General features: G+C 35.2%; 1 protein-coding gene across 1 annotated transcript in view; it reads left to right on the top strand.

Annotated features, from left to right (window-relative positions):
* Nucleotides 1-21560, top strand: part of ERBB4 (erb-b2 receptor tyrosine kinase 4) — a 1360303-nt gene that overhangs the window by 1091213 nt on the left and 247530 nt on the right. Inside the window, exons 18-19 of the mRNA XM_072617476.1 lie at nucleotides 6471-6593; nucleotides 15314-15412. Of these exons, the coding sequence (XP_072473577.1) occupies nucleotides 6471-6593; nucleotides 15314-15412 (222 nt within the window). The remainder of the gene's footprint in view (nucleotides 1-6470; nucleotides 6594-15313; nucleotides 15413-21560) is intronic.

Raw genomic sequence — 21560 nt, 5'->3', positions numbered from 1 at the left:
ATACATATATTGAAAGAAAGGGGGATTGGAGGGAAAGGGAGAAGGAGAGAGAGGAAAGAGGAAGGGAAAGGGTGAAAGGGGAGAGAAGGAGATGGAAAGGTGAGAAGATACAGGGTAAGCAAGAGGAGGGGGCAATGGAAGAGAGAGGGTGGGGGAAGCATGTATTTGCTGCTTTCCTCTCCTCTTTCAGGTAGAGTCTCCACTGCCTACTTCAACAGAGACCACTTTCTCTACCATCATAGTTCTTTTTCAGCTCTTGGATTATACATTTGACAGTCTGACCATCTCTTTATGGTATATTCCACTTCTCTTCTCCCCTTCCTCACAGAGATGTCAGCTAAGACCCAGTCTAGGTGCTAAGGCCACTTTCTTGTACATGGGCATTAGTAGCCCAGATTAGCTGACTTTCATCTCTATGGGGTAATGAGCACTAGGATGTAAAACAGGTAGAGAAAGAGGTGACTGGAGGCACCAAAGACCAGCTTCACCTATTCCACAATTTTGCCTTGGGTCACCTAGTTTACTTTCAACTCTGCTCAGACATATAAAAATTCCATGCAGAGTTATTTTAGTCCTCCTTGGCCATGCACTTGGGCAGCTTAGCTGGCATGCTGGAAGTGAGGAGATACCTTCTTCCCTGATCAGCTCCCAGCAGTCAGTGAGCCGATTCCCTACAGAGAAGCAGCCTGGTGATGAGTGACAGGCTTGACTAGCAGGAGGTTTAAGGCCCCAGTTAAGTAGGTAACTAAGAAAAAAAAAGGTTCCCTCCTCTCTCTCTCTCTCTTTCTCTCTCTCTCTCTCCCTTTCAAGTCATACGCAGGCTTTCAGAGTTCAAAAAAGAAGACTAGCTATTACAGGAAAGTTAAGCAGCTAAAGGATTGTATGAGAATTATTTTCTTGTGTACTTGTAATGATCATCCTTCTTAACAGCTGCTTTATATAGTCAAATAAACAACGAAGATTTCTTTTAACAATCTTCTTTTAACAAGAAGATTCTTTTTTATGTAAAAATTATGTATATATTTCAGTGAATAATTTCATGTTTGGATTTCATTACTGTAACAAAAAGTCATAAGGAAGCTAAATACTTTTATTTACTAGTATAAAGATGAGATTGTGTATGTGATTAGAAGGGAGGTTGACTGGCTGGGCTGCAGGTCAGAAGCGAGTAGCTGGGTAAGAAAGAAAATATCTCTCTAAGGCCATGTCTTAATTTGCCAATTCTAAAAAGAGGACAGGCATAGAGACTATTAATAATTAATATGTGACATATGAGTTTAATCATTATTAGGATAGGGATTGGGCCTGAGATTTCAATAATATGAGGAACTCCCAAGGGCGTAGGGTTGTGTATGAAACTGCCTCTACCAGTGCAGGGTGGTGCATTGTCTGCAGTTTAGAGTTTTAGAGAACTGAATACTGAAGAGCCAATGACTTGCCCAGTGCCAGAGACCAGATTTAAACTCAAGTCTTTCTGCCTAAGAGGCTAGCTCTCTACTTACTGTCCTCTGGCTGTCTCTCTTAATCATTAAATAATGATATAATTATTAATAATAATTAGCATATGATATATTAAATTCCACTAGATTAAACATAAATGCCATGTGGCATATTAAATATCGTGGTATATGTTCTATCTCTGGCACACACTGTGTGGCCCTGGGCAAGTCATTAAACTTCTCAGTGCTCTAAGTATCTTTAGGACTATAAATTGCAAAGAAAGAACTGAATTGCCTTAGTACTGGAAATTTCTTTACCCAAGAATCCTCTTTTCCAATACAATTGCAGATCTCTTCGCTATCCTTTTATATAACAGTTATAGTGGACTAGATAGTTTTTTTTTTTAAATAATGATTCATTATGCAGACCATCCACTCTTTTGATCTCAGGAAAAAAAAAAATCATACTTGTGAATCACCACTACCCCCTGTTGGAACTATACTTAAAGTGCATAGAAAGTTGTCTAGAGCTAGCTTTTGATTTCATGGCAGACTTTATAACTTGCTGCTAACTTGTAAATGAACTTTCAGAAGGTACCTTATTTTCCCCTGGAAACTCTTTCACTTTCTGCTGTTAGACCTTGTTCCTTACTGTTACACACATATTTAATAGATCAAAAATGGATCATAAAGCTACTTAGATGTAGTTTCTACAGGATCTTGCATCCATTTAAAAAAAAAATTTACTTTAATGATTTTTTTCCTCATCTGTCTTATCTCATTTATTCCTAGAGCTATTAAGTGAGCATCAAAAAAGACAAATGAAACAAGATCCAACATGTCATCGAGAGACATCAGTGTTGCCATATATTCCACACATTGTAGTATTTAAGTACTTAGTGTGTGTCCTTGTGTAAATCTCATTACCGCTCTGAGCCCCAGCCTTCTCTTTTGTAAAACCAGAAAATAATACTTGCCTTTTCCACCCTACCGCAAGCTCATTGTGAGAACTGAATTTGATAATATGTGTGAAGGCATTTGGCAAATTGTAAACCAACATAGAAGGGAAGCTATTGCTGCATGGAGAATAGAAGGTCTGACACTTTATAAAGTCTTTTATATATGTTATCTCTTCATATACATTACATTCTCTCTCTATGTATCATATTTATTTATTTATTTATATCTTTATGCTTAGACTTCTTCATATACGTTGCATATTTATTTTTTTCTGGGGAACCAGTGACCTCATGATCAGGTAATCCCTCGTAAAGGACAGATAATAATCCATCTATATTTGGTTTTCTTAGTCATATACCAAGGTATTCATAAGAGATGTATTTAGAGCTGAATGGACATCTAGTCAAATCACCTCATTTTACTGATGAATATACTGAGATACAGAGAGTTTAAGTCATTTAGTTGAGGTCACACCCAGAGAAAGTAGCAGGGATGAGTTTTGGATACAAGTCATATGATATATATAGGAGATTCAAATCCCTAAAGAAATTAAGTTTTAAAATAATTCTTTTTTATTAAAACCCTTAAGAAAGAAAGGCAGATGTATGATCAGCGAATATATAGATAATAGTATAACTTGACATTAAGAGAAAAAAAAAAACAACCTACTGTTTTCAAGGAGTTCCTACATGATAAGAAAGCCCACTCCAAATAAGAGGACTCTCTCTCTTAAAAGATCTGTTCATTTTACTATTAACAAAAGGTTAAGGTGACTCTGAGTTTGTTGATAAGCGTCTTCAATCCATTGTTATACCATTGAGTTACTTGTATTTTCAACGGAATATTTTCACAACTGAAATGAACAAATGAATCAGAAAACCATCAGAGAAGCTAAATCCTTTCATTTGTTTAAATAAAGTTATTAGTGTGTGTGAGAAATTTATCTATTTAGAGATATTTCTCTTGCTATATGTGTATACATATATGTGTATATGTATGTTATATATAATTACATACATATACATTTGAAATGTGCATCTAGCTTCAAAATTTTGACTGGAATGACTACAGGCTGGCAGATCAGCAATTTTTACCTTCTATTATTGCTGATATTCAAATAATTTTTGGAAAATAACTGTTGCATAGTGCTTTGCAGTTTACAGAGCACTTTGTATACATTATCTCATCCATCACAATTGAGGTCTCAGTGAGAGTTGCAAAGGAACCTGGCTACATGGTGGTGTCATTTACTGGAATGATTAGGAGGGAAGATGAACCCCACGGGGGAAATTACCATATCAAACTGTTTTAGCAGCAGCTCAAGATGAGGGGTAAAGTTTCTGATTATACATTTTCTCTACAAAGTGATTCCCAGCTATTGATAGACATACCTACACACAGGAGCCTGCATGCCAAGTGAAGTAGACCGTGATGTTCATAGAAGCATGGTAATAGTACCCATGCTGGAAAGGCACAATACACTTAGCCTTGTAAACAGACACTTTGAAATATGGTGGTGGTTTCAAAGCAATTTGAGAAGGAGTAGCCCTTAATTATTTCCCTTCCACAGAAATAGGACAGGCTATCTGTCTGTATTTAAAGTACAGTCCCTTTCATTTAACTTTTAAAGAAACATTGCAATTTCCCTTGCCTGCCCTTTCTCTCGTTCTTTTCCAGTGGACAACTTGGAGAACTGGGTTATAGTCTACAGTAAGCAGACTTAGACCTGGTTAATGATTAAATCCAAGGAGTGGTTACTAATGATCCCCTGTGGATTTGAAATGGAGTAGAGGGTTACATGAACTGGCAATTTGGTGTTTAAACACCTTTTCTCACTGAGTGGTAAAGAAGCTTCAATGGAATGCTTATCATATTTGAAACTGGTACAAATCTAAAGAGGAGAATAAAGTCGATATCAAAAGAACCAAAAAGACTAGTCGAATCTAATGAGACAAAACTTTGGGATCAATGTTAACATTGTATACTCAAGGGTCTGGGGGAGGTAACTTTTACTGGTTCTCTAGAACCTACTGATAAATTTTCAGTGAGAGCTTCTGTACCTCAGAAATACAGAAAAAAACTACACATCAAGGCATGGTTTACTGTTCTGTCAATTGTCTTAAGTATTGGAAAAAATGATGCAAATTAATCTTAAAACTGTCTTGTATCCATACATTCCCCCCCCCCCCCAAGTAGCTGGTTGTTAAATATTTTCCAACACACTCCTGCTTATTTGAATTCCCAAGTACTAGCTGTAAGACGTGTAGTTTACCTGAAAAAGATCTACCAGCTGCAGTGAGTGATAAGCTTGATAGATCACATTTTGATAGGCAGCTCAAAAACCTAATGCGATTTAAAGGGCAGTAAGAGAAGTATAATGCCCAGGGCTAAGGGCGTGCTAGCCTCCTTTCATAGTGTTCTGTTCAGACCACATCAGACTGTTGCATTCTGTTCCCTGAGACAAATGTTAGGAAAGATGTTGATAAGTTGGAAAACATCAGAAAGGAAACCAAGATGGGTGTTTAATCCCATATGGCATAATAAGGAGCAGTGGATTGAAGTTACAGAGAGGTAAATTTAAAATTTATGTATGGGTAAATTTCCTAAAAAGTTTCATTCCAAATTATAGCCACCTGGGCCATATCATTTTCTCTTCTCTTTATAGCTCTTCATTAAAAGACAGAATAACCCATCTCCTGGGTATGTTGTAATATGGATTCTTCTAACTCTGAGATTGTATATCTTATAGAACCTATTAAATTCATATATCATCTTATCTGTTTCCCACAGGAAATGTAATATGTGTGATCTCTCTTATTGATATACACATTCCCTCATCAGATTCATATTTGCTATCCCAATTTCAGTCAGTTCTTCCCACCCAACGTACCCAAATTATTTTCTTAGTTTATCATAGTTTTCAACTATACTGATCTTTACACACATTTAAATCTTTCCCTACTCTGTAATTTTCCTGATGATTTTTCTTATAACTCAAATGTCCTTCCTCCTCTCTATCTACACCTTAGCTTTCACTCCCTTGAAGACTAAGCAGTAGTAGATTGATTTATGTTTAACAACCAGGTCTCCAGCTGAAAAAAAAAATGCATTCATGGTACACTATTAAATTTAATCATTATGAACATATTTGCCACCACTTTTAAAAGTCTAGACAATCAAGAAAACCATAGACCCAGCCTTAACAGGTAGTTTGCTGATTTTCTAAGTGTAAATTTCCACACTCAACATTTAGCAATTGGCTAATTCAAGCTGATTTCAACACACTCATGACTGAACTTCATAATAACCTGTCCCAAGAAACTTTCTACAACCAAAGCTTCATTTTACACTTGGTGGTTAGCTCATTAATTTGTATTTCTCAACTTTTCTGTATGATTTAAAAGAGGAAAATCATAGTTTTTGACCTTGAAATTACCGTTAAGAGTTGTACTATGTTAGCTTTTGTGTATACTCTCCAGTCATGTCTATCTTAATTCTGTATTTAAGATTATTTGGAATGATTAATCTTAGATATCTAGTATTCACATGTATTTCTTATTAATTCATTCCATGATTCCTCAGAGTTCATGTTATTTAAATTAGAGAATATTACTGGCATGATTACACATACATACACATATATGCATGTGTATGCATGTTCACATATATGTATGCATATATGTATAAACACAAGTCATTTTTCTTCATTGAGAAAAAGCTTCTTTTTTTCTGTGATATGGGGATAACAGTTCTTGCCTATGTCATGGGGATGATGTGAGAGTCAGATGGGAAAGTCTTTTGTAAATCTGGTCTCAGACACTTACTAACTATGTGACCCCAGACAAGTCACTTAACCCTGTTTGCCTCAGTTTCCTCATCTTACAGATAAGCTGGAGGAGGAAATGGTAAATCGCTCCAAGATCTTTGCTAGTAAAACTTCAAATGGGGTTATGACAAGTCAGACATGACTTGAAACAATAAAATAGAAAAATATATATACATGCATATATACATAATTATTCTAATCATTTGATAATAAAACTGACGATTTTAATTCCCTTTGTTTTGCAGTTGGTAGAACCTTTAACCCCAAGTGGTACAGCACCCAACCAGGCCCAGCTTCGGATTCTAAAAGAAACTGAGCTCAAAAGAGTGAAGGTACTTGGGTCTGGAGCATTTGGAACTGTGTATAAGGTAAGTCAAATAATTTTGACAAATAATTTTAAAAAATGAAATATGTAGGGGGAAGGTGCCTCTGGAATTTTGCCAGCCTCCTGCATATGTAACAGTATTATAACTAATTCAATCCCTTTGGAGGCATTTATGGAGGCATGATACTTTTTCTCTGATGCTATCTGTATGATCCTGGGCAAATTAACCTCTCAGCCACAGTTTCCCCATCTATAAAATGGGGATGGCATTAGTATCTAAAGTTAATGAGGATCAGATAAGATAACATATGCAAGTGCTTTTCAAAATTAAAAAATAGTTGTCACAAAACCATTCTAACTAATGACAATATTATTATGTTCAAACAGAACTGAAGTTAATGCATAAATATACTTGTCTTATTGTTTTGTATGATATAAACATTAAAGTACCTCTGACAAATGCAATATACCTATTGCTGAGAACACACTTAAATGCTCAGGGCCCCAAGGCAACTCTCTGAGCCTCAGATTTGGAATCACTTTATTTGAATGGGTATGAGTGGTTTCCTCTGGAGGAGATCCTTAAATAGTTAAGATAAGGAGTCAAAGCTGATTCAAAACCAAATGGATATTGAGCTTGAGAAATGTGAATGGGTTAATAACTCAAGCGTTGAAAGACATTTTGTTGTAATGAAAAACCAAAACCTATCAGTAAAACTGTAAATAAAAACGGCCAGATGATGCAGACGCCCTCTCAGAAAAAGGTGAAGTGTGAAGTAGGAGTTTCCTGTTGATATCTACCCCCAGACAGGCAGCACTGACCTGTCCTCTTCCATCCTTTCATACTTCCACCATCGTCCAAGGGACCTTGGCATCCTTAGTTCTGAAGCCACCAAACCCCATCATCCTAAGAAATATTGAGTAAACACCCGCTGAGCACTATACAACACTCACATACTTGACCTTGGATCTCTGGAAGGCTAATGAAATTCTGGAAGCTACGTAGAACCTTATACGTTTTTTAGAATACCTTTTTTAAAAGAGATTTTTCACTATTTTTTCTGTTTTTAGTCAATCAATCAACTGACAAAAAATTTGTAAATATCTGTGTACCAGGTAATGTGCTAAGTGAATGGGAAGACAAAAATGAAATGACTGCAACCCTCCTAAAGAGACAACATTTTAGGATTGTAATTTTTTATATTGATTTACTCTCAGGACAGCAACATTTGGAATATACACCTACTTTCCCCTCTAAAATGTGACAAAAGATAATGAATTATTTAGTTGCACAGTAAAAATATAAGAATTTTTTAATGTCAGGGATATTTGTAATATTAGTTGAAGGAGTCAAAATAATTTAATGTGTTTCCTAAAGTACCTACATGCCCAGAGAATGGTTTTCCCATTTGTTTCAATATTACACAATAAAAACCCTAGAGATGCAACATCCAATTTTATATTTTAAAAGGTTACATATATACTAGCTTTACCAGTGTGTATGGTAAAAATACATCAAGTAAATTCTTTCAATTATAAAACTAAAGGGTCTCAAATGCCAGTCAAAATAGAAACTATTTATCCTTGATATTTCCTGTTGAACTTTCTGCCAATGTAGTCCTGGACTCTAAAGCAAAAGATTTAGAATCCCATTAAACTGGTCTAACTATGATGTCTTATTGATAATATTTAAACTGATCTAGTAGAGAAATGATATTGAGGATCCATAGCCTATGACCATCTCTCTGTCATTATTGCTTCTGGTTCTAAGAGAAAAACAGCACATGTAATATTTCCAGACCACCAGAACTCACCAGACCTCTGCAAGCTGATGGGGAGTGACCCCAGATGTTTGCAACTAAGGATTTTCTGTTCAGGATGGGAAAAAAAGAGATGGAGTCTTGTATAATGTAAATGAAACAACACAGAATAGTCAGACCATAACTACCAACCATGTTTGCAATGTAAAACGTGAAAGGCAGGGATTGGTAGAATTATTTTGATGGGAAGTGCTCATCAGCTCTTGGAGATATTCTGCCTCCATGATGGGGAACAGACTACGTTAACTTTGATCTTGGCTTTATTTGTCCATCTTTTGTCATATATACGTATACATAGATAGCATATAAATATAATTATTACATAGAAGAAATTCAAGTATTATGTGATATACATATATGATCTTATGGTTATAATATCTTAAATCATAATAGTTTCTATAGCACTTATGAAGTGAGTCATTTCTTTTTGACAAAGAAGCTGAGATTTAGAGAATGTGGCTACATAGGAAAAAGTACTATAGGGAGCTGAAAAATGAAGCAGTGAATTTCACTGAGATTGACTGTCAATCTGAATAATTTGCACCCCCCCAAAAGAAAAAACAACCTTGCCCATCAGTAACAGGATCCTTTTCCACTTGAATTATCTGGATAATTGCTTCAATTCTCTACTTCACTGGACAGAGCCTTACAGAGCCACAGATCAAGTTATAGAAAGCTGGAATTAGAACCAGTAGCCCTTGAGTTTCTAGTCTGTTGCTTATCTCCTCAGCCATGCTGACTCTTTCGAATATATTGAAACTTGACATGTTTTGCAAAATTTAATGCAAATTAGGGAATATGTTTGACTGGGAAGAATGGTGATACGGACAGATGTCAGAATTTGAATGTATGACGATGCCTTCTTGTTTCAAAAATAATTCTATCTTGGATGGATCTCATTGCCCAATTGCTAGTATGTTATTTATAGGCTCTAAGTTACAATCATGAAGTTAGGTTTTATAGAAAAAACATGGATATATAATGAGTGTAAACTGGATATTAACTAATGTACACAGCAGGAAAGAATAATTAGCAGTTAGGGAATTCATTAATTATGGTCTTGTTTACATTTGTTATCAAAGACCATAATTTGTTTATTTAAGTGACGTTGTGATAGCATAGACATTCTCTACTCCACATCCCCATATTATCCCCCCCATAGACAATCAGCAAGGCAAGGCTTGGCTTATCGGTCCCTCTACTACTGATTTTCCACTGCCAACACTTCCTCTCTTAGCCTTAGTTCTTTGATGCACAGCTTTGTATATAGAAGAAAAGGCAGAGATTTTTGTTTTCTGTCTTGTACTCCTTCCTGAAAATGGCATTCAATCCTCCTTTATAATTTTTAAGTACCACAATGGAGCATTATTGGAGTTTTAATAAATAACAAAAAATAAAGTTGTTTTTAATTTTTTAACAGGTATTTCAAGGGTTACTTGCAATTATATAGAAAATTAGGCTTTCGTTAATTTTGGTTTCCCCATAATTTTTTTTTTTAGTTTTAGGTTTTTGTTTTTGTTTTTTTAAGCTTGGTCTAATTTTGTCTAAGTTGGTCCATAGATCAAACTCTTGAGTTCTTCCGAGACTGACTTTGTCAAGGTTCTTAAGAAGTTAAGCCTTTTAGAATCTTTCCCCAATATGAAGTCTAATATAAAAATTGAACATTTGAGGCAGTTGCTCTATATCTCTATGGCCTCCCTAACAAGGCCTTCATTAGTCTCTATCCCTGTATCCCTGAAATGATCTTGTAGTAAGGTCCCTTTCCCTTACTCTCCCTGGATATTGACCTATGACAATTGTTTCCTTATTTGTGGCAAAAAATGAATTGGAAATAGCATTCTCTAAACAGTCTGCAAAGATTCCTCTTTTAAGTCCCTTATCCCAGTTGAGAAGTTGACATCTTCACGTCCTTGGAAATGTTAATGGCTCAGTCAGTCCCAAAAATTTTAATAAACTTTTTTCTGTGTGTTAGATACATTATTGGAGATGCAAAAAAATTATTAGAAAGATAAAATTAAAAAAAAACCAACCAACTATATAAATAATAAAAAATTCATTCTCTTCTCTGATAGAGCTCAAAATCTGATGGGAGAAACAATATGCAAATAAATATGTACAAATGTTATATGCAGTTTAAATGGTTAAATCCAAGATAATCAAGATATGGAAGGTACTCACATTAAAAAGGATTGTGAAAGGTCTCTGATAGAAGTTATGAATTTAGTGGGACTTAAAGGAAGCTATAGCACCAGTGTGATATTCACAGTGCCTACAGCAGCCATGAATATCCTGGTGCAATTCTGAATCGTAAAATACAACAGACTCTCCATATGGAAGACAGAACCAAAACATGTAGTCAGACACCAAGAAGCCAAATCCATCATAGTAACAAAAAAAATCTATACACAATAACAATGCTGAAGACAACACCATCCCCAATCTGTCCCCCTGTTAGGCTTCCCACAAATCAACTCCCTTAAACAAATCACAAACAAGCTCTTTCACTCATGCTAGCCAGCTGCCTGCATCCTTCCTGGCTCTGACTGTTCTCATGATCAAATTTCCTCTCAACTCTGCTCTAGCTCTGCCGCTTCCTGTTCTACCTCTTCAGCAAACTCATCCCACTATAGGTTCCATGTGACTCTGGCATCCATGTGACCCAGACAAGTCACATGGGCCTATTAATGAATGGAAGAGATCTTCCCACTTAAATTACCATTACAGGAACCAAAGGAGATAGAAATGAGGAGGGTGAAAATTCCAGGGATTCAGAATAGCCAGTGGAAATGTCCAGAATCTTGATGTTTTGTAGAAGAAACAGCAAGGAGACCAGTGTCACTGGATCACAGAATGGTGGGTGGGATGTAAGAAAAGTGGCAAATTAGAGGATGCCAGATTATGAAGGGTTTCAACCAATAAACAGGGTTTTATATTTATCCTAGAGGTAATAGGGAATCACTAGAGTTTATTAAATGCGGTGAGTGAGGTAGGAGGGAGAGGGGATGAAATGATCAGACCTGCCTTTTTGTAAGATCAATCTGACAGCCCAGTGGAAAAGTTGAGGTAGGGAAAGACTTGAAACATGGAGACCAATGAGTAGGTTATTGTAATTGTCTAGATGAGGGGATGAGGACCTTCACCAGAGTAGTCACAGTGTCAGAAGAGAGAAGAGAGCTCATATAAGAGATATTACCTAGGTAGAATCAACAAGACTTGGTAATGGATTGGATGGAGAAGGAAAAAGCATACTGAGAGAATGAAAGCATCACAGATCATATCTAGGGCATGAACTGGTGTGACTGAGTTATTGGTGGTGCCCTTGTCATTAATAAGAAAATTTAGAAGATGGGAAGAAAGTCAAGAGCTCATTTTTGGAAATGTTAAAGTATCTTTGGAGCACCTTTTGGAGATGTCCAATAAGGCAGGTAGGAACATGAGAATGGAAATTAGAAAAGTAGCTAAGATGTAGGCATCTTCAAGAAGAGGGCCCAGAATTGAACCTTGGTGGATACACATGGTTAGGGGGTATGACATGGATGAGTATTTAGAAAAGGAGGCCAAGTGGCAGTCATGAAGACATGAATGGAAAGAATGTTGTAGAGTGAGAATTCAAATTCCACATCTTTCACAAATGACCCATGTAACCATAAGCAATCATTTAAGCTCTTGAGTTTTAGTTTTATCTATAAAATGAGAAATTGGACTAGGTGACCTCTCAAGTCCCTAGCTCTAAGGATAAGTTCCTATGTGAACTGAAGCCCAGGCTCTGTCTCAAATGGACAAAATATTATTTTTCACACACAAAAAAAATACAAATAAACTCCAATTATCAATTACCTATCACTACAGCATCTCAAAGTAAAACAAAAAAAGTCTTTGCAGGAATAATATACTATGTCAACAGGTAAGTATTTTTATTTGGCAAGATTATGTAAAACAATATTCATAGGTATTACTCTTTTTTTCCAGTACAGTGGATCCATTAAAATGTTATTACAATTGTTTCAAAACAGCTCCATTCTCACAGAACTTATAGTTGTAGAATTGTAAGGTGCTTTAAAAGTCATGCCTCATCTATTCTTTTTACAGTTGAGGAAACTGAGTCCCAAAGAGAGGTCATCCAGTTAATCGGTGGCTACTATAAGACACTAATCCAGGTTTTCTAGCTATGACTACACACTGACTTCTAAAATTACCTCATAGAATAGTTCTTAGACATTTCTCTACCCTGTACAGCAACAGTGGGAAAATATAGCCTTCTGGTCTTTTTTAGTTTAATGGATTCTTTTATTTGGTGTGGCAGAGCCTTTAGTAGATTTATTGGCTACTGACACTAGGCTCCCCTTTTTAGTTCTCCCCAAGGGGGAATTTAACAATTAAAGGAGCTCCCTAAGACACAGCCATAGATTCACTTTTGTTAAACTACTCTCACATTTATGTCACTTCTTGGCTTTCTATTACAGCAGTTCCAGTGCTCATGGGAAAATATATGTTAGATGAGAAGTGTTGGACCAGAACTTACCCTTATTTTTTCTTTTAAAGTCATGACCAATAATGTTTAGGAAAGAAAAGAGACTTGTTGAACTTAGGTTAGTCCAGAAATCAGTGTAATTTAATGTCATGTCTGAGCTTTATTTCTGGAGCCAAATATCATTTTTATGTGCTCCATGACCACATGTAAGTCTACCCTTCTTGACTTAATTGATTCCATGGAAATTGGCTTCAACCTACCTTTTCAGCTTTATTTCCCATTAATTCTCATTTTATACTCTATGTTCCAGCCAAACATGACTGAAGTTGATTTGCTGTTGCTGCTCTCAATGCAGTAATACGTTCTATTTCCCATGTCTGGAATGCATTGCCTCCATGAAGAATCCTCTGGTTTTTTCCCAAGGTTCAGCTCTAGTCTGAACTTACATAGGAATAATACCTTGATTCTAGTTCCCCTTGTATTGGACACCAATTTGTAGTATTCTCTTCCTTCTCCGTCTCCCTAAAGCAATATTTTTTCTCAGTTCTCTCCTTTGATCCCATCTATACCTATCTTGTGTTATATTTACCTATGTGCCTGTTCTATCTCCTTTCCCCAGTAGGATATGAACTCCTTTAGGACAGGAACTGCATGATTTTTTAAAATCCTTATATCCCTATCTCCTAATAATACAATGTCTTGTACTCACATTTTGTTCAACTTGATTGAGGAATTCCTGGACTTCAAACCCATCAGATTCATCATTCATACTTTTACACATGGGAAACCTGAATCTAAGGAATGTTGTGATTTGCCCAAAGTCACATAGGTAGTAAACATTATAGGAAGGATTGGAACTCAGACTTCCAGACTTTGGATCAAATGGTTTTCCCACTTTACCAGGAGGAAGCAGAAGATATATTATAGCTATCACAGCAAATGGAGAAGTGGGAAACTAGAGGTATTACATGTTCATAAGATATCAAAGAAGATATTGTAAATTCAATCCAGCGCAAAATACCTACTACTATGTGCAAGGTACCAGGCGATGAAATGACACTGGTTATGAGTGTATCTATTTGATAGTCTCTGTCAGTTTGAACTAATTTTTTTTTGAAAGATGGGTATTTGCCTCATTCTTCTTTCTGTCATTGCCATATGTAGCTGGTACAGTGGACAGATCTAAGTAATGTGAAAAAAGAAAGAGCTAGGTGACACAGTGGATATAGTGCTGTACTTGGAATTAGGAACACTCATCTTCATGAGTTCAAATCTGGCCTGAGATACTTAATACCTGTGTGACCCTGTGCAAGTCACTTTACCCTATTTGACTTAGTTCCTCATTTATAAAATGAGCTGAAAAAGAAAATGACAAACAACTCTAGTATCATTGCCAAGAAAACCCTAAATGGGATCATCAAGAGTCACATGACTGAAACGACTAAACAAACATAATAATAACAACAACATTTATCTCTGTCTCCAAATGCACACACAACCAATTAACTGAATCAGTCTGTTTTTAAAGTATTCCACTTTGGTTTTGTAAAAAAAAAAAAAAAGAAAGAAAAAATACAAAAAACGAAAAAAAAACTAAATGCAGGATTTTATTTGCATGTGCTAGATAATTTTGAAAATACTCAAATACTCCCAAACACAGTTTCATTGACTTTTTTTTACTTTTGTACACCTTATAAACATATTCTAGGATTGTTATTTAAAAACTAAAAGTCTGCTCCCTCTTCTCACTATTTCATTGCATCATGGAGAGAAAAACTGCCTTGATTTAATGTTTGTCACATTGTACCACAACACCATCATCTATATTCTTGGCCAACGTAAACGAAATTCAGCCAGATTTTATTATTCTATCTTTTTTGCTTGAGAGAGAAACCCCAAAATTAATATTAATAAATTATATTATTATATCATATTTCTTCCAAGGAACTCCAAGTGTTTTGCATATATACTATTCAGAAAAACAAATGAGGTATCCTATGGTGGCTAATAGTTCTTATTTTCCTTGAAAATTGAGTCCTAAGTCAATCTACATGTAAAGTGACTGTTTTCTATTAGCTCTTCTTTTGAATTGCAACATAATCATATTATCAGCTGGAAAATACTTTTTAAACCATTCAATCCAACCTCCTTTGTTAACATAAGAGAAATCCTAGATACAGTGAGGTAATGACTTGTCCAAGTAACTTAGCTCTCTAAGTGGTAACAGAAGGACTAGAATTGAGATCTCCTAATTCCTGATTCAGTATCCCTCCCCACCACCACCACAGGGTTATCTTTAAATTTATGGGCTGTTTTGTGATATTCTTTCTTTTGTGGTCATTTCTTTAAAGATGTTATTTTTGATAATCAGAATTAATTTACCATGAAAACATATACTACATGTTTTTATATTCGTCAGTTTTGAAAGTGTATATTATATATATACATTTTTTTTTCTCTTTTCCTCAACAGGGCATTTGGGTACCTGAAGGAGAGACAGTAAAGATACCTGTGGCTATAAAGATTCTCAATGAGACAACTGGTCCAAAAGCAAATGTTGAGTTCATGGATGTAAGTACAAATCTTTCATCTCTGATTTCTTTCCAGTTGTGATAGGGCTGTTTTATAATTTTAAAACAAAACAAACAGTTACCTTAAACAAAACAAAAATCCTCCTTCTGCAGTTTACAGACTTTGTCTTCAGGAACAGGTTGAATCTTAGTTTCAAAAATTCCCCAGGACTACCCCAGATTACAATAAGAAACAGCTTAATTTATATCTATACTTCTCATTTGACTAGGTAGACTTAGACTGACCATTTGGGAACTGGTCAGACTTGAAATTTAGTTTATTTTGAACTGAATTCTTCTCTCTGGTGTCTCTCCTGTGTAGTTTTCTAGGTACTACCAATAATTCAGTTAGAGTTCCTTTAAGAAAAAGTACCCCATAAAAGTGTTATAAATATAAAAGGAAAAGTATGTTGATTATTTTTATATAATGTATGATATAATATAAACATATTACTTTAAAACAGTCATATCAGCTCATCGTTATGATATGTGCTTTGCAAATGAAGAGGAGGAAGAGGATTATGTTGGTATTGATATAGTCAAATGATCCCATCTGTTTTATTTTGTTATGTTCATTGCCTCTTTTGTAAGAGATTTTATTGCTAAATAGGACTTGTAGTTCAGATGTGCTGTATTGGATTTAGAAGTTGACCCAAGTCAGACATCCTGTATTTGAGATGTACTGTTCAAGTTAGCACCTAGAGGCAAAAAGGTCCCCTTCTATTGAATAATAGTCTTGTTAGTCCTAAAAGTGTGAAGTGATAAGTAAGGTCCACCTCCTCATGATTTCAAATAAACTTCTCTTACTTTTAGATCCCTAAACATCAACTAAAGACATATTTAGCGCATAGTCAGGGTTGTGCCTGAAAATATTCCCTTTTGAACCTTTCAAAAATTTTTTGGCACTGTGCCTGTAAAATATGTCAAAATATAAAGCTAAGATATTTTCCAAGGAATAGACAAATATCCTATTTTAAGTTAATCAGAGACAAGGATTTGCAAAAACAATTTCAAATTTTAAGGAAAAAATAACCACCAAAACTTTACCCATGAGTAGAAATGGTATAGACTGTGGGAGACAGAGAAACAGTCTTGTACAGCCTAGTCTGTAGTTACTGCTGAAATCCAGAAGAATGTTAATAACTCTGCTGGATGCCCAGGGCAGCCATTTTTGCCATATTTCCATGGAAACAAGAAGGCAAAAGGGGGTTAAGAGGCTACAAAATAATCACCTAAAAGCTCTGAAAACCTCATCACTATTTTGAATGATTATTTGAAAGAGCCTAACCCCATTTTTTTTTTTTTGGCTGATCCAAAGTCTATTCCCATGGAAACAGGAGGAGGAATGGCAACTTGAAGTCTCAGAGTGCTGCTGAATTTTAGATGAGGCTGCAATTGAGTCATGAAAAGAGTCATTTTTTCAAAGCTACTGGTGGATTTGGGAACTGACAGATTCCAAAGGGTCTTTTTTTTCTCTGTTTTAAGTATTAAAAACAGGGAGAAATATTTTAAAATTTCTTTCTTATCCCTCTTGCGTTATGTCTGTGAAATGAATTAACAGGTTGAGGAGCTGCCATCAGCACAATTTCAAAACATGGCAGATAGGATTTCTGCATGCTCTTTGGCTTTCCTTCAGTGTTTAAATGCTAGTGAAGTGGGAGGTGCCTTTAGTATTATATTTCTGGTTAAATTAGAAAATAGGAGGAATATTGCGGGGCCTGATGGAAATCTACCAACTCTTCCTCAGTTTATTTTGTGAAGATCATTTAACAAGTTTGGCTGCAGTGTTGTGTCAAACATATACACATATATATGTATACATGTATGTATATATATGTATACACACATATACACATATATGATGGTGCCTATAAGAAGAATAGTGACTGGATTTAGCTAGAGACATAAGTTAGATAAGGTTACTAACAAAAAAATGGATCACAAATTACACAAGTGGCTTTCTACATCCCTCCAAGTACAGTTTTAAGCCAAAACAAGACAATCTGTTTTTTAGGAAGTAAGTACTTGAATTGGGTAAACTTTTTGTGGATAACAGTGGTATTATAAAAGCATAGAAAACTGGCTAGAGAGATGAAATAGAGTCAGGAAGGCCTGGTTTCAAGTATTACCTCATACAAATACTGAATTATATGCTCAGGGAATTCTTTAGAGTTCTTGATTGCAGAGTAAGTGGTAATATGCATTCGGAAAGGGAGTTTCCTCATTGGGATTCCCTTGTATCAAAAAAAAAATCACCCGTTATTTTTATTCAGTTCACGGATTCATGAGGTTTTCTTGGCAAGGATGCTGGAGTGGTTTGCCATTCCCTTGTCCAGTGGATTGAGGCAACCACTGGTTAAACGATTTGCCCAGATTTACACCCCACCTAAGTGTCTGAGACCTGATTTGAAATTAAGGTCTTCCTGTCTCCAGGCCCAGAACTCTTTCTACTAGCCATCTAGCTATCCTCAAATCACACATACTTTATTCCATTTGATAGGGTGAGTTGAAAAAAACAATAAAGATTGAGAAGAAAAGAGTACTTATGGTGAGCATAGAACTATATATTGTGTCATAAATGCATGTATTTTGTTTTCATGTTAGCCATGACTTCATTGGTACTGATTGATATACCATTATTGGTATTGATGAGTCAAAACCTTCTACCAACACAGATTATCATCTGCTTGGCCACTTGAAGTGTGAGAGAGTTGCCTAAGAGGTTAAGAGAGGTAGACCTTATCAGGGAAGCCTTTAGCCAGCATGGGTTAAAGAGTTAAAGACAGGCCTTCCTGACTCTCTATCTACACTATGTCAGGTTACATTTCCCAGGAATTTTAAAATTTTATTCTCCCATTCAACTGTGCGCTGATGAGTTTTACTGTAATACCTGACATAGAAGAATGGTTGTAATTCACACAGAAACTGTATATGTCACCTCCAAGATTCCTACACATGTCCCAAAGAGTACTCAAGCACAGTTTGATTTTCTTAGAAACTTGAGAATTGTCAAAAATAAACTGGAAGTGGTTTAAATTCTATTAAATGCTGTGCTAAATGCAGGGGATAAGCAATTTGACTGCTGAGTTGTTATCTCAGTGCCTCAGAAAATTTCTAATGGATTTCTAATAACAATAATGATACAGCATGAATTTTGAGTGAATGAGTGACCATCCCTTCTTCTTCTTATGAGTTGAAAATGCTAAACAATAAAAAAGACCATTTCTTCAAACTTTATTGAAGGACAGCTTGTATTTCACATAGGCTTTTAGTTCTTATTTTCAAATAGGTCAGGAAACGGATTCTTTTTCCTTCCCAGCATGACATAAACATAGCTAAGAAATAATGTTAGTGGCTGGACTTAATGGATTTGGGGAGCATGGCCTACTAAAATCTTACATGTCTCAGTCAATTTGTAGAAAATAACATTTGAGCATACACACATTTTCCATTTAACAATAGCTTTTGAACTATCTTTTTTTTAAAAAAGGACCATTGCTGCATGGACATTTACATTCAATTTTCCTGAAGCCCCGGTGTGCCTCCTGACACTCTCTTTGCCCAGAGAAATTAACTTAACAAGGGTGATGTGAACTCAGGGCTTTGCATCTACTAATAAATGCTACAGTAACCAAAAAAGCTATGGTTGATCTTCAAATGATCGTGACTACATAGAGTACTAAACCCATGGACTTAGTGTAGAAAACCCAAATTGTCCCCAGCCTGTGCTCTCTTGCTGCACTGGGGTTGAAACAGTACTTCCTATAGAATGACAGTCTTTGGAAGGAGTGCATGGACATGTGGTGTGATTTTATTTCACTTTCAAGGGTTCTGAAGCTATTTTATACTAATGCATTCAAATGACTGAACAATTTGTTAAGAAAGAGAGAAAAAAAAGAGTATAAGGGCAAAGAAGCACATTTAAGTGAGCCTAGAATGAGGAAAATTCTATAATCTTCTAATATGTAGTACATTAGTGACTTCTCAAAATTTCTTTCTTCATGTTTAACCCCAATATTCTTTGCCTCATTGTCAACCATCCCATTTTGGTTGACTATCTCATTGCAATTAGACTTCTTTGGAAGCTGTATTTTGATTCTGTAGGGTGAAATTTACAAAGCTGCAACTTAAGTATTTCAAATGGACCCTCGTTGTGTCCTACATCAGCCTCCAATCATCTACTCCATCCTTAATCGATAACAACATTTGACTTATTTTGACACCATTATGTGTGTGTACATCCTTTCCCCCTAAGAACAGCAAGTATATTTTCATTATTGCAGTCTTTCCTTAAAAGAAATTACTTTTAGATGTCTAATACTTTTTCTTGCTTTCTACTCTTTAAAATTTATTTAGTTTTATTCTAAAATTAACAAAGATCAAACAAAATGAGCATTTCCATATAAGAAGTAGAATGGAAAAAGAGGAATGTACATGAAACTATGAGTCTCTTATTTGCTTTTCCTTTTAACGTACAATACATGTAGCTTTAAAAACTTCCATTTGTGTTTTCTTCTGAAATTTCTTCTGTTCTTTTCTATGCTTTTTTAAAAAAAAATGCCTTAATGTCCCCCTTTTCTTTTTTCCTCTCTTTGAAATCATTCTTACTACTTTTCTTTTTCCCCACCAAAAACAAAAAGTTGGAAACAAAACCCTTATACCAATTATGTATAGATATTCCCCCTTCATTGACTGTATCTAAAAATATAGGTCGCATTCTATAACTCAAGTACATCTCCTCTTCATCAGTAGGTGGGGAACATCCTTCATCAGTCCTCTGCAGTTGTTTTTGGTTATGACATTGATTAGATTTCTTAAGTCTTTCAAAGATTTTAATTTTCTTTACACTGCTGTTACTGTGTAAATGTTTCTCGTTCTGCTCCCTTTACACCACCTCAGTACGTATGTCTTCCAAAGTTTCTCTGAAACCATCCTTTCATCTTTCTTGTGTCACATAGTATTCCATTATATTCACTTACCCTATTTTGCTTAGCCATTTCCTGATAAAAGATACCATCTTGCTTTTCAGTCATTTTCTTTAAGAAAGTACTATGCATATTTTTGCATATATGGATTTTTCCTCTTTTAATTTAAATATCTCAATTATTAGTTATTTGAAACATTTTTACATAGCTGTTAACATTTTAGATTTCTTCTTTGAGAAGCAACTGTTCATATCTTTTGGTCATTAATCTATTGGGAAATAATTATTGTTTTTGTATATTTGAATCTGTTCCTTATATATTGGATTTCAGAGCTTTACCAGGGGCATGATGAAAAGTTGTCCCTCTCCCTCCATTGATTATTTCTCTTCTAATTTTAAGCGTATTGGTCTAAATATTCTCTGTAATATCTCCATTCTTACTTTTGTTGGTTTGACAACTCAGTTTGAGGTCTCAGTGCATAGATAGGATTATACATAGGGTATTCATTGACAAGACATTCTTTTTTATTTTAAATAAAATTAAATTTATTTTAAAATTGTGGTAGTTCCACAAAAAAGACAAAGGAATAGATAACCATGAATGTTCTCATGATGGTGATGGTGAGGGTGATGGTAATACTTGACATTTATATAGTGGGTTCGGGTTTCCAAAGTATTTTATCCTCACTACCCTTTGATGTAGGTGCTGTTCTTATGACTAAATAGATCTTGATTAATAGGGTAAATAAATAGAAAATTAAGGCCAAGAAAGATTGAACGATATACCCAGTTCATACAGATAGTATCTGAGATAGTATTCAAACTCAGGTTTTCTAAACTCTAAATCTAATTCCATCTTTCCATTTTTTATTCTATGAAATATTCTATATCTCCCATGCTGAATTTCAGTATGTACTTGGTGCATAGTGCTTTCATTATAGTCTTCATTTCTAATATTATCAGAGATCATCCCCATAGTTCCCAGTTGCTATCTACCAGTCCCTACATTACAGTGATGCTTGCAGTTGATTGACATTTAATTTTTTAATTTTAGAGCAGATTTAAATCCTTTCAGCCAAATGAGTTGCACTGATTTAAATATATAAATACAGCACAGCAATTTTTTTTTGGTTATTGAAAAAAATGCAAAAGTCACATTAAAAAAATCTTAGCCTTCTAAGTATCACAAAATCCCCTATGGCTAGAAAGTGGGATTTTGAGAGGT

Source organism: Notamacropus eugenii, chromosome 6 (genome assembly GCF_028372415.1).
Source record: "Notamacropus eugenii isolate mMacEug1 chromosome 6, mMacEug1.pri_v2, whole genome shotgun sequence".
Taxonomy (NCBI): domain Eukaryota; kingdom Metazoa; phylum Chordata; class Mammalia; order Diprotodontia; family Macropodidae; genus Notamacropus; species Notamacropus eugenii.
The sequence above is the reverse complement of the archived record's forward strand: the minus strand, read 5'-3'. Positions and strand labels throughout refer to the sequence as shown.